General features: G+C 41.3%; 1 protein-coding gene across 1 annotated transcript in view; it reads right to left on the bottom strand.

Annotated features, from left to right (window-relative positions):
* The window catches only part of TMEM255B (transmembrane protein 255B), a gene marked incomplete at its 5' end in the record, with an annotated part of 54,526 nt that overhangs the window by 26,006 nt on the left and 14,191 nt on the right, over positions 1-14,329 (bottom strand). The window contains one exon of the mRNA XM_009878686.1: positions 10,834-10,923. Coding sequence (XP_009876988.1) covers positions 10,834-10,923 — 90 coding nt within the window. The remainder of the gene's footprint in view (positions 1-10,833; positions 10,924-14,329) is intronic.

Raw genomic sequence — 14,329 nt, 5'->3', positions numbered from 1 at the left:
CTGCTGGCAGCACATCAGAGGGAAGTAGATTATGCTTTTCAGAACAAAATGCAAGCTTCTTGCCCCAGTCACCCACGTTTCTCAGGGTGAAACTGTAATTTTAACTTGCTTTGTACACTTTGCATAAATTCCATCATGGCTAGCACTTTGTAAAGTAAGGTTAAAGATGGAAGTAGGCAGTAAATCTGCCCTGATCCAAGCTGCTATTCTACATTTCTACATAAATTCCCTCCAAAACTGATTTTTGGATATATAGGAGACAACAGAGATGGAGAAGACTATATACTCTGTACAAATGCAGAAAGACAATGATCTGTGGAAATTAAAATACCAGTGCCATTTTAAATAAGGATCAAATCCTGCTCTCACGCTAGCAATGTGATTATTAACGTAAAATGTGTAGAATTTCCCTCCATATCTCTGGAGTTGATATACAATAAGTGGAGTTCATACCTATCTAATTACACTGTAAGCAAAGCTAAAAGAAAATTATTTAACTTTCAGAGCCAAAGAAATTGACAGTGCCAGTTTTGCTATTAGCCTAATGCACTAAAAATTCTGCCCTGCTGTGCATTGGCTTTGTGCTCTCTGTGAGACAGGATCATGTAATTAAATGGCAATGGCATTTAACTGTTAGCTTCCGTATACTCAAACGTGTGGGTCATTCCTTTAATGTTTCCTTAGAGTGCAGACTCTTAATTTAAAATAAAGCAGTAGTCTTCCTATTGCATGCAGTTGTAAGATGTCCCTTACTGCATCTTCAAGGAATTTTTACCTCAAAGCTGTATCACCATAATAATGACATTAATGAGGGATCTTAATGCGGATTGTTCCATCTCAAAAAGAGAAGCCAATGGGCCAAGGTTTGTGTCATGGGGCTGGGTGAAGCTGGACCAATCCTTGGTTTTGCCAGCAGTGAAGGCTTTTGTCCTACACAGTGGTGCAGATGAAGAGCTGGGAGGGCCTGAGACAGCTTTATCTCTGCCCCTTCCCTGGGGCTGCTGAACGTCATGAAGAGACCATGTGGTAGTTGTAGAGAGAAGCTGCTGGGAAAGGAACTGGGAATGTCTCTTTTTCCTTCCCATCAACAAGCGAATTGCTCTTTGGCATCAATGTGTGTGCTGCCTATTGGTTTAGACATTTCTGTTTGGTTGGCACAATATCAACCCTTTTCCCTCAGGAAAACAAGTCACAGCAGGGAAGAACAAAAAAGGGGGTTTCAAGAATTTGCAATTCAGCTACACCCGAAAGGAATTTCAGTGAAAAAGAAAAAAATAAATAAAAAAAGAAGAAACAGGAGCTGTATAGCCAGAGGGCTTTGTTCCTGCCAGTGAGAGGCTTTCCAAACTAGAGGGGGGATCTTAAGAGTTTCTCCAAAAAAAGCATTGCCATTATTTTTCTTACTGAGAAATATCTGTCAATCAAACTAAAGTATCTTACAAGCTCCTCTGTAATGTCACTATATTCAGGCTGTAGGCACAGTACTTAACTGTCTGGAAATAGAGGAGTACCAGACTGCAGATTCATGGGAACAAATACCCTGAAGCCTTCCCCTGTATTCTAGCCCAGAAAACACTAGTAAGATGATAGTTTTACTGAAAAGCCCTTGGATACATCCAGTATATTAATCATTGGGTTGTATTGTGTGTTATTCAATATCTGAGGAATAGTAGTATTTAGTAGAGATATTATCTCAGTTATGTTCATGTTAAAGATTGTATTTCCTTTGCAGATGTGAAGACCAGTAAACCTGGATCAGAAAACTTGATAAACAGTTTTCAGCTGGGTTTAATCTGTGACACTCTAAACATTTTCCAGCAGGGAACAGGTCCTGGAACCACACAGAGAGCCCTGCTGACAAGAGGCAATAGAGTTTCCACCTCACCATAAAAACTGACAGGACCCTTCCTCAAAGAGCTTACTCTAGAATGACTTTCTGAGTAACACAGGCTATATAATATCAATGTCTACATCAAGTTCTTAACTTCCAGATAAGATTCATAAGATAGTATGAAAAGAAGCTCAGGATTTAAGTATTTCAGTGATGGAGAACACATTTGACAAAGCTGTTCACATAATTTATTGCTGTCCAAACTGTGTCTGCTTCATGGTTTGAATCTGTTTAGCCCTGACTTCAGCCCACTGCACTTACTTGTGTTTTTGTGTGAGAGACTAAAAGCCCTCTGTTATCAGATAACCTTTGATTAGTAGATAGAGAGGCCAAGATCAATTCACCTCTCAGACTTTTCTTTTATAAACAAAATAAATTAAGCTTCCAGCTACTGTTGCTAAAAGGTGCTACTCTAAACTTCAGATTTTTCTTCTCTGAACTCCTTCCAAATTGATAATGCTCTTTGCAAAGCACAAAGAAACACCAGAGCTGGAGTCAGCAATCCAGCAATGGTCCCAAAGGCTGTACCCATACTGCCAAACAAAAGCCAGAGACCAATCTCCAGTCCTGAGACCACATAGTCTGAACTGAGTGAAGGTGTTCTGAAACTGAGCTGAAGTGGCAGCTAACCATTAAACAAAGGTCTGATGCTTGAGTTCATAGCAGCAGAGTAGACATAGCCACTAATACCTTAAAAAACCCCTGTCATTATAGGTAATGCAGCTTCATCTTGCTAGTAGACGCTACTGTCCAGTAATTCATGGGTTATGTTAGGTCAGTTAGCTACGGTATCTCTCTGGAAGATTCCTTTACATTCAGATTTTTTAACACATTGATGTTTCAACCTCCTTAGACTTATTGCTTCCCAAAACACAGCAGCCCCATCCTAGAGATAGGATGCCCTTTTCATCTAATATGCTCCTTATGCATCAGCTGAAAACATGAGCATGGCAAAAAGGCATTAACAGCCCTCCTTTGGCCCATGAAGTTTCTTCTGGCAAAAACACTGTAACTTACAACAACTTACTAATTGTGGTAACTGTGGGGGAGAGCTTCACCTGAAAGGAGGTGATTTTGATTGACTTGTGTGCCAGGGCAGACAGCGATGCAGTTTCCAGGCTCTGATGTGGCTGGAAGCACCAGACATCTGTAGATATCTGTAACTCATTCCAGGGCTCTTAATTAGGCTGCAGAGCTGTCTATTGTGAGAAGCTCTTCCACCATCTGAATTGCAATATTCAAAGACTATTTCTCCTTTGATTTAAAGTACACTCAACTGCATTTGGCTGCAAGAATGTAACTGTTAACATACGTGTGGTCATCTTCCAGTACAAAAGAGATATCTGGGCAGATGGGATTAAGATGGTTGCAAGAGTCCTCCTTTGCTCCAACCCTTAAATTAAATTAATGAAAAAGAATTAATTAATTGGTACTGTAGGAACACAGTCTATATTTCCCATCTCAGTGTCAGATGCTGTGGGATAGTTGAGCATCGGCTTCAAAACACACTGTTTGCAAACTTAAGCACTTTGTGTTTAAGAAGTTCATCAATAAAACATTTTTCACCTTGGTGGACCATCAAAATAAGAATCACTATTGAATTACTGTTAATTTTCAATTATAGATGTTTTGTGCTCACTCTGCTAAAAAAAAAAGAACACAACAATATCCTTGATGGTATATGCTATGCTATGCTATTATATTAATGAGTCATACAGATGGAAATGGAATTAAAAGTAATTAGCTGTAATTTTGTCTCATGTAGCAGCATGGAGAAAGTAAAATGAATTTAGCGTTCTTCTAAAGAGAAGCTAGCTAACTTAATTGCAATGAGAAATTATTTGTTCTTTGAATTTTCTCCAACAGTCGTCAAGGTAACAACTTCATTAGACCTGGAATACAACTTTTTTTTTTTTCTTCTTCAAAGGAAAGGCCAACAGGCTTGCTTGGAACATTTTCAAGCTGCCTTTTAGGAGATCAGGCCTGAAGTATGCCAGGCTTTAGGGCATGAGGGTAAACTGTGTTACATGCAGTGGGCTCTTACAAAATCAGCCTTTAGTACAAGGCAGTGGTCGTCAGCATTACTGCCGGGCACCCCTTTCACAATTCTTGCCTGTCTGTAATCTGCACAAGAAGCTTCAAAGATGGGAAGAGGACTGACATTCTCGGCCATTGCATGTGCAACCACCAGATGGTGACATCGACTCTTGGACCAGCTGCCTCTTCTGGCCAAGTCCTGGGGAAGCAGCAGGGAACCTGCAGCTGGCTGAAGGATGGGTGACCCTGCCTGGGGTCCTGCAGAAATCATCAGACCTTCATGGCATTTCAGACTGTACTTCTCTGACTAACTAAGGTCTTGAGCAGAGGCCCCATAATATTGGATAGTTTCAATCCTCACTGGATTCACTGCTTCTAACTTGGCTCAAAGCTGACTTTAGGCTGAGCCAAGTGAACAGTGGTCCTGTCCTCCCTCCAACTCCCAGCTACACCTCACCACCACTGCCCTTAGACCAGCACCTGCCTGAGATACAGCAGATGGGGCAGTCCTGCTGGGGGTCAGTTTAGGAGGGAGGGTAAAGCACACAGAATGAGTTTTCCTTTCAGTCTGCCCTAGGCAGATTGATGTGATCTGCCCTAAGTGATCCTTCTCTAGCAGGGGGCTTGAACTAGGTCATCTTCAGAGATCTCTTCCAATCCCCACCATTCTGTGATTCTGTGATTGATTCTGTGATTGATTCTGTGATTCTGTGCTTTAGCACAAGAGGCAAGGCAGAATTGTGAAACCAGGGAAAAGAGAGTGCCACTTCATTGACAGACCCTTATTTAAAATTACATTATTTTTTAAAATTATTTTTTTTAATGTGGACAGCTGATCTGTAGTCTGTAACCCATAAAACTGAAAGCTGATGTTGAGGCTGATAAACCTCGGAGTGCAAATGCAGCTTCCCTGTTCTTCTCACGAGCTTCTCTCCTTGGGAGGAAAGCTAGAGCACCAAGTGGCCATTGTGACTTTTTTAGCTTTTCAATCTAAAGGCATAAAATACTATATAACGAAGAGTATTTTACACATGGTTTAAGTGAGAAAAAAAGCAGCAGTCCACACCCTGATCCAGTTTCTATAGCACAGAAGGGTACAATGATCTAAGCCCTGATCTCAGCTGAAGGAACCAAAATCACATTATTTTTCTCGCTGGGGTTGGCTGGCAATTAGTATTATAATGTAGTTATTTGTTCACTGGATGGGGGCTGCCATCCTGATATTCCTTAGTATAGCAGCTTTTGAGCTTTACCAGCCAGAGCTCAATTTGCACCAGTATCTCCCCAGATAAAAGACGTCATTTTCCAATTGCCCTGTCTCTGCCCTTCCCAGAAGTTAAGTTTACAAAATGCTTATCTTAGTAAGCAGTATTTTGAGTTAACATACATAAAGACAAGACAAGACAAATATCTCACATTTAGTTTCTAAAATCCCAAATATATAGGCAATTGCTCAGCTGACACACTTCACCAGTTCCACAAGCTGCACTTAAGCGATGTGGGTAAAGATCCCTTGATATGGGTCAAGTGTTTTAGCGCTCTCTGGTTCAGCTACAGGTTCATTTCAGGACTTAGTGCCTGATGTTATGTTCTATTTTATTAATACCTTAAGCCACCACCATCAAGAGGAAGAAATTAGATCACCTGAAAACTAAGTTAGATAAATGTGACACAGAAATGGCTTTGCAGAAGAGGAGAGGAATCCAAGAGACAACCTAACACTGCTGGTTTGATGTGCATTTTACATCTCACAATGGACAAGCAACTCTGTCTTTCCACAGCACCCTCCTTTTCCTTATACATACATTCCTCTAACATCTACATGAGTTCTGATAACTTCAGTCATCAACATAAAGCTGGCACACAGATTCAGCAAGAGTGCAAAATGGGAGCCCAAGATTGGAGTCCGATTCTGCCTCTGTTTCAATTCTCGCACATCTGAAGTGCTGAGAACCCTCAGTGAGAATCTGCTATTGTAAACCAGAATCCAAGATGTGTCTGCTCTCAGGCAGGAGGGGATTTGAACCTTTGCTTGAAGTGAGTGATGTTATGCCTAAGGCACCAAGAAGCCTCTCCTTTGTATATATATGCAGTCACATTAAAGTACTTCGGCTAGACAAGATCATTTACTGTGTCTATACACATGATTTCAAAGCCACTGCAACATGTTTTTATCCCAGAAGTACTACAGTTGGGATCTAGTCTCCTTCAGAGACTCCTTCACTGTTTACCGAATTATCCTGTATCACGAAAAACCTACAGATGCTCTCTTATTCCTCCACCATTTCACTACTACGAACCAAGGCAATCTGTAGCAAGAATAAAAAAGTCTCCAGATCTCCATGATCAAAGTAACCATTTGTGCCTGTGCTTTCTAGTGAAGGTGAGCAAATCCTGCATTGATCTCCAGTACGATAATCTTATGGACAAATGATACTTTTTCCTTTCTCTGGACAGTTTTCCCAACATTTTGCATTCCACCTCTTTCTCAGTCTCTTTCTCGTGGGCACTTAGGTAAATTCTTGGATGGATTAAGGCCTATCTGCATAAAAAGTGACGTCGGAAACTTCAAACAACTGAGCAAGATGCTCTCTCCTCAGGTTCTTGAAACATGATTTCCCCTAGCATAGTCCATTTAAGGTTTTGGTTTCTAATACAGTAACATCATCCGAGTTGTCCCAAATTACTAGTAATATACTAAGCCATGAATGTTAACCTGAAGTGCATCAGATTATTTTACCAATCTGTCGCTTCACCGTGCAAAATTAGAAGTTGTAAGCAGCTTATTATCTTTCAAAGTCACCATACATTACACATTTAATCAAAGATGTGTCTATTCAACCCACCCAGACAAATAACATGCAGGCTGCTTATAGGAGGCCCGCAAAATAATGACTCTTTCAGAGGAATATCTTGAAAGCGCTTCTAAGATAGTTTAGGTACAGAACCCTTGGATGAGCTTTTCACTGGAGCTTACAGCTTTCCGTGGCACTGGAACTCAGCTCCAAGCACGTGGCAAAAGTCAAGAATTGCAGTCATGGATCACAGGGTAGTAGGTACCATAGAGAAAGTGTATATGAGGTGGAACAGGGGGTCTCCCTGTGTGGTGAGAGGAGGTTGTTGATGAACTCCATTAGCTGTTGCACAACTGGGCTATTTTCATATGCTAAATAACAAAATGTCGCAAGCAAACGTGAATGAAGATAATGGATTCTTGTGCTCATCACATTTTTTTCTGAAATAACACACTGCACTTTAATTCCAGCTTTGAATTGTTTAATTTGGAATTATTTTTCTTGTTCTTTAAAGGTGAAAAGTGCAACTGAAGGGATCAATGGCAAAATTAACATTCAACAGTAAATTGTATCTGCATCATTTTTTTAAATAAGCTGCTGCTATTTTAAACCAAGCTACTTTTCCTTCAATGTGCTTAATTTGCTAAGTGCTGTGCTCCAGAGTTTTCTACTGAGTGTTTTAAAATGAGTCTTAAATAATTTAAATATCTCTTTTTCTGAAATACATCCCTTTCCTGGAAGAATTTTTGTCAATTTTATGCCTTGTGGGGAAGAAAATAAAACAGATTAAGTATTTTATTATTCTATCCACAGTTTTACAAGAGCAGGAGAAAATGTGCAACAGTAATAGTCTCCATTCCACAGCAGGCACACACCAAGAAAAATCCATAATAATGTGATTTGTCCTCTTCACATCCCTCCCAACTCGAACGAAGTTAAAAATAAAGTGAAAAGCAGGAAACTTTTTTTATTCCAAATTGATGTGAAGGGTGTTGTATATGTTGGTGGTCTGCAGCCTGCTTGGCTTAAGCTAGTACTTCTCCCTGCAGAAGAAATGGGACATGAAGTCTTGGCATCAGCACCCTGATATTGGAGACAGAAAAGTGAACACTGCCCAACTCCTCCTCAAGAAAACTTTGTGACTGTAGTGTAGACCTAGGCACCTGCTCTGACATGCCAGGAGCCTGTCCTCTCCCTGAACAGAGGACACTTTAGTCCAATTCTCTAGCAGTTGTCTCCCAAAGGCAGTGGCCAGAGCAGCAACAACACAACACAGGTTTGAAAATGTCTGGTACTGGCCCCTGCATGGAATGGACTGAGTGTGGTGTGACAGGAATGAGCTGTGACGCAAAGGGCACGTAACGCAGTGGCCATGACACCATGGTCTGCATGACACACCTTCTTTTGATAAAGTCCAGCCATCCCTGTAGATCAGATTAGGAATGTGCTTGCACTACTACCCCTACAGATCTCCCCAGGTGTGTTAGTCAGATAAATTAGGTGATGTACACCTTTATTTCACCTGATCCTGTCAACCTCCTTATTAGATAGAGGAGGAAAATGAGATGAAGTGAACATGACCATGTTGATATGCAAATTAGTTTTCCAACAAACAATACTACTAGCTATTTCTTTGTTCTGTAATATGTGAAGGAGACCAGAAGAGGCATGTGATAATCTAAACTTGACCCAAACATAAACAGCTGGAAACAGATTTCCATGAAGCATGTAATGCTGTACCGAGGGATGGCTGGATGCTGAGCAGCCCCTTCCAGGCTCCAGCTGTGCGTAGATGATGCAGTCCTACCCAGGCACTGACTTAACCAGATACAGAACTGCACCCCAGGCTGTAAGATGCTTTCTTCTTGGGTGAGTGCAATGACTTCGTGCCTTGGTGTTCTCCTGTGACAACTCAGTGGCCCGCTTTGTCCCCAGAGAGCACTGCAATGAACTGAATCACTTTTAGTCCATAACAACACACCAAGGGCATGCCACAACATCGGACAATGCCACATAGCTATTTACGCTGCAATAAAAAGGAGCCGAATAGAAACTTTAGGTGTCATGTATGGGATGTTGTTTCTTCAGATATAAGGGTATAATAATATTCTAATATGATATTTGATTTAGATAGGAAGCAGTGTCTTTTCTAGAAGAGCCAAGTAACACACATGAAAGGAACTTAAATCCAGAAGAGTGCAAACTGAAAAAGGAAATACCTAGAAAGAGGTGATGTCTGTCTCTAAGTTGCCTGTCTCTGTGATGCCTGTCTCTGTGTTCGAGACTGAGCATACACACTGTTCTCTGACACAGTAAATCACTTCAGAGACAGCGGCACCATGTCCAATCTCTGCAGTGTGGGCTGTGGCTGCACAGCTGCTTTGCAGTTATAAGGTGTTAGACAGTACAAGTGTCACCTGAACACTTCCTAAGGATCACATCAAAGCAGGACAAAAATAAGGCTGGTTCCTGGGAAAACAGGAGACAGGTCCAATATTTGATTAAGTGGCAAAGGTTTTCTGGGGCACAATCACTAAATTTCTAAGAGTGGGAAACCTACATAGGAATCTCCCCCACACCTCTTCTGAGCATTTCCCACAGAAAGGCACCCTGGGCTTACATTAATCAGAGACAAAGTTAAGTCAGGTGTCATCCAGAGCAATAGCAGGGCAAATCCAAGGAAAAGCAGCTCACTTCAGCATCATGCAGGGTCTGGATAGCACAAAACATGATTACAGTCCAGAGTGTTTACTCATGATCACATTGCACAATTCAGTTGTTTATACCAATAGATGTATCCTTCCTTGTGCAATGCACGTGAGGTTCTGAAGCCCATGTTTGGTTTAAAATCCTCTTCAATAACAGTAAAAAAAAAAAAAAATCAGTTTATGGGTTTATGCTCCAGGTGATCCAAAGCCGCATTACTCTGATGCGCTTGCTAACAGAAAATTGAGTTTGACTGATGCCAGTGGTGTTACGCTGCCCCTCCATGAACATAAGTAGAAAGCTGAACAGGCCCTTGATAATTTGTACTTCTTGTATTATGCAGCTCACTTCATCTGCATTCTAGTGTCTATTAAGACATATAACTAGTTATTTCTTGATGCTTTTGGAAATCAAAGCTCAATTAAAAGGTTGGAGTTAGATTGATTTTTAGGTATTTTATCACAAAAGATAGAATGGCAAAAAACACATACCCAACACGTAAACTGCCATATTCAAAAGACCCCACAACCCAGTCTGTTTTGTTCTTCTATTGATCTTTTTTGTCTAATACTTTAATTTGAACTCCATGAGCTAAAATAAATTAAAAAACCCAAACAACAAAACTCTTTGTTCTAAGTTTGTCTAGTGCTTACACAAGAAGGTCATGAGAAAGACTCCTAAGCACTCATAGACAGTATTGAACTACTAGTAACACCACTGCAACTGCAGTGCTGTGAATGGCTATAAATGTCCTTTTGGAGCAGAAATGGCAATAGATTTTGTAGAAAGAGGAGGACTGAGTTTTGAAGAGACACTGGAAATACTGGTCACTCTGGTTAAATGACTTGCCCACCCTTTGAAGGCAGGCAGATAGTGAATTTTGGGTTATCACTCAGTAAGTTCCCCCCTTCACGCTACCTCTAACCAAAGCCTGCCATTTGCTCTGCTTTCTCTGCTCCAGAAAAATGTTCCCTCTGTGCTGTTGCAATCCACTTCCCTCTAAGATCCCATGGGGACTTCTGGTGCTCATCACTGTCCAGCGTGTTCCAAATTCTTACCGTGCCCACAAAGTCTTTGTGCCAAAAGGAAACAAATGCTGGTGGTGGCTGAAGTGTCTTCCCTTTCCTAAGCAGGTATGCATTTTAGCATGGTTGTCATTACATCATTTTACACCACCTCTGTATTTGGAACTCCCTGAGAGATCAATAAGCAGTTGGCACCATCTCTGGGTATTGGCATGATGGGCTTTTCTGTTAATTTTTTTGCCAGAAGACTTTTCTCCAACAAGAAGAGCTACCAGAAAAGCTAATATATGGCTAGTCACAAACCTAAAGAAAATGCTTGCCTGATAGAAATGACATAAGTAATCAAAAATGAAAGATGATAGAAAATAACTGTACTTACTATGTGCCGTGCTGCAAACACTCCATCAACTATTGCACAACAGAACGCTGCTACCACACCAAAGCTGATAAACACGATGGAGGCTACTAACTGAGAAGAAAAAAAACAGATTGAGTAATGTTTTCAATATATTTTTTTAAGTAAAACAATTACACTGATTTTTCTAAACGTGATTCTTAAACGACAGTTCCCCCTGCTGTAATACACTTTAGATCAGTGTGGTAGGATGCCAGTCACGCACTAGACAAAAGCAAGAAATTCTTGATGCCGAATTGACATATCATAGAGGAGTTTAACTCTTTCTAGAGGAAATTAGGTCAGCTGTTAAGAACCATTAAATTCAATGGTGATTTCTTCTGAATCAGCTTATTTAATGAAACAGCAGCGGTGTCTGTAGGGACCATGGCAAATAGCTGCATTCTTGTCTCACATCAATCTCTAGAGCTTTACTGCAGTGGCAGTAGTTCCCACATATAGATAAAGACATTGTAGTAAGTTAATAAATAACTCATGAACTCTCAGAAAGTTTTTGTCATCACAAAATCACAGAATGCTAGGGGTTGGATGGGACCTCAAAACATCTTCTAGTTCAACCCGCTTGCCAGAGCAGGATCACCTAGAGTAGATCACACAAGAACTCGTCCAGGTGTCCCAAACAGCTTATGCTAACTTATGCCACAACAAAAACAGTGACTTACAGAACTGGAAGGGCTGGGGTGCACTGCCTTGGTCCCTGCTCTTGTTGGGGCTCCCTCCCTTGCCCCTCTGTCTCAGAGTGGGCACAGCAGAGCACAGCAGAGCTCAGTACCTGCCCCAGCTCGGCACAGACAGCACATCATCTTCGTTACCCCACCAGCCACAGCTTCAGACCTCCCAAGCTGCTTCGTTCACTAAGTGTAATTAGTTCGTTATCAACAGGACTGCGCAATGCTGAAGCACTGGTGGCGGTCATTCGGAGAGCTTGGGCATGGGGGAAAGGCTGTGCAGGCTGGGCAGGCTGAGCCCCCTGCTAGCTGTGTGCACTTTATCTCGAAGGGTGACTCCAGCTCCAGGTCCAGCAGCAACTGCAGGGCTAGCACAACCTCGGATAGGGCAGCTGCCCAATTCACTCTGAAGAGAGCAGAATCACAGAATCATAGAATCACAGGATGTTCGGGGTTGGAAGGGTCCTCTAGAGATCATCTAGTCCAACCCCCCTGCTGGTAGGACTCAGAAAGACTGAGCACTGGTATGCTTCTCTGCCAGAGACCCGTCAGTGTGCTGTTGGCACACACACACACTCTTGAGATGTCATTGGCTTGCTTTGAGGACATGTCTGAAGGATGCAGTGCTGTAAACAAGGTGAGATGAAGTGAGTCCTGAAAGAGAAACCCTGTAGATGCCTGGCAAGGCGCTACCTTTGGGCTCATTAACCCCAACACCATCAGATGAGGGAGAGATGCTGTCACTCCTTCCTCTCCCAAAATAGAGAGTTTTGCGATTTTGAGGACTCTGCACCTTGAGTTTGGATGACTGAGTACCTGCAGGATATAAGGTGAACCTAACATGCACTCTATAGCTATGTTTTTAATATAATTTAACGTACATCTCTCACGTCTCTGGCATTCTTCACATAAAATCACAACAGGAACTCTTTGAAACATCCTATATCATAGGATGATTTTAATTTACAAGAGTATTAAGTTATAATTAATAACTGCAACAGATTAAAAAAATCACTTGAAAAGGGACAGGACAGCATCCTTAACTGATAGAGCACATGGACTAAGATTTCAGTTAAGAATTTGAAACCTCTTTGCTATTAACTAGTCCTTAATTGCTCCATCAAAATATGTATTTCAGAAATGCCCAGGTACAGATTACCAAAATTACATCCATACAGTTCATATATCCCTTTTACCTATAAAGAATCCATATGTCCATTACCTCACTGTTTCCACATGTGTAAAATTTGTATGGCATCACAAACCCAACTGAAAAATGGATTCTAGTCTATGTTAGGCTAAGAAGAGTACAATGTCAGTAGTGTTAACAGGGGACACAGCACTGGGCAGCTGTCCAGAAAAATCTGGGCAAGTAAGAAATTACAGCCATATAACCCCGTAACACAGGACACACACATCTAAGCAATATCAAATATTTGGGGAAATAAGAGCTCTCAGTGAATCAGCAAAAAGTGCAACTTAAAAGCAGAAGAAACACAGCTTTCAAATGCTTTCTGATACACTCTTTTAACCTTGCATTAGCTCATGGCTTTCAGCTCATGTAATCAGAGGTGAGACAGCACTGCCCCAGGGATTGATTGCTGTGTAATTGGAATCCTCAGCATGGGGAGGAAAGGGGCACACAGAAGTGACTGAGGCTGCTGGTACTGGCTGCTCTTGGGAACCTGCTGCATTCCCCCTGCAGCCCGCTCCATCCTGCCGTAAGGATGCCGAAACCCTAAGAAAGCCCTATTGGCTGCATCACCCTTCAACCTGCACTATCCCTTGGCTCTCCAGCATGGTGGGTCATGTCTCATGAATCTGGTTGTCTAAAGATCTTGGCGTGCTACTCATCAGATTGAGAAGGCTGTGGGCTCCTTGTAGAGAGCTATTAGCATTGCTGACCAGTGGGCTGTGCTGCCCTGTGGCAGCTGCATTTGCTACCGGCCTCGATCTCTTTATTTAAAAAATCAGCAGTGGTTAAAAGTTCAGGTTAAGTCATTACTGTCTGATAGCTTTATCTTGTTTTTCAAGTTATAGCAGTCAATCAAATAATTAGTGGGCTTAGCCAGGTGTTTCCAAATCGCCTGAGCTCAGGATGAATTTACTGGAAGCTGACCTCAAGGTGGATTTTCATTTCACACATGAGCAAATTATTGATGACCTACAACCCCCAAATCAACTTTTTCCACTCAAGGAAATAACTTAAATCACCTAATGAGTATGCTGGCTTTTCAGTTACAACATGTAACTGTAAAAGACCTCATATAAAGTGCACAGTAAATTGTAGTACAGACAGGAGCTATGGATTTGGCTTTCACTCTTTGGTCATGTTGGTGGTCATCTACCCATTCAAGCAGCTGTATACAACAGAGTCTGCTGTTTTCATCCATACCTACTAGAAACTGCTTCAGTGTGTAGTCCCTTTGAAAGTAAGAGGAACATTTCTTGACTAAAGTAATATTTATTACAATGCTGAAGTGGCAGAATGTGACACTCAGAGATTCTTATGAATTAAATTGCCTTATATATGTATTTAGATGAAGTAATAATAGAAGAACAATACAAAAAAAATCCTTAAAATAGAATTACAGATTTATATTCTCTCTCAAACCTCCCATTGCTTACTGAGAATATGAGAAACACATAAACAAAGTACAAAATCATTTACTTCTAAAAATTGCAGCCAAGACAGCCAAATGAAGAGCTGTTGTAAATTCAAAAGCTAATTTTCCTGAGTGGTAGGTGATTGCTGGAGTTGTGAGTTCATGAGCCTAAGACTGTCAAGAAAG

Source organism: Apaloderma vittatum, unplaced genomic scaffold, assembly GCF_000703405.1.
Source record: "Apaloderma vittatum isolate BGI_N311 unplaced genomic scaffold, ASM70340v1 scaffold30151, whole genome shotgun sequence".
Classification (NCBI taxonomy): domain Eukaryota; kingdom Metazoa; phylum Chordata; class Aves; order Trogoniformes; family Trogonidae; genus Apaloderma; species Apaloderma vittatum.
Note: the sequence above shows the minus strand (reverse complement) of the source record. Positions and strands in the feature narration are given on the sequence as shown.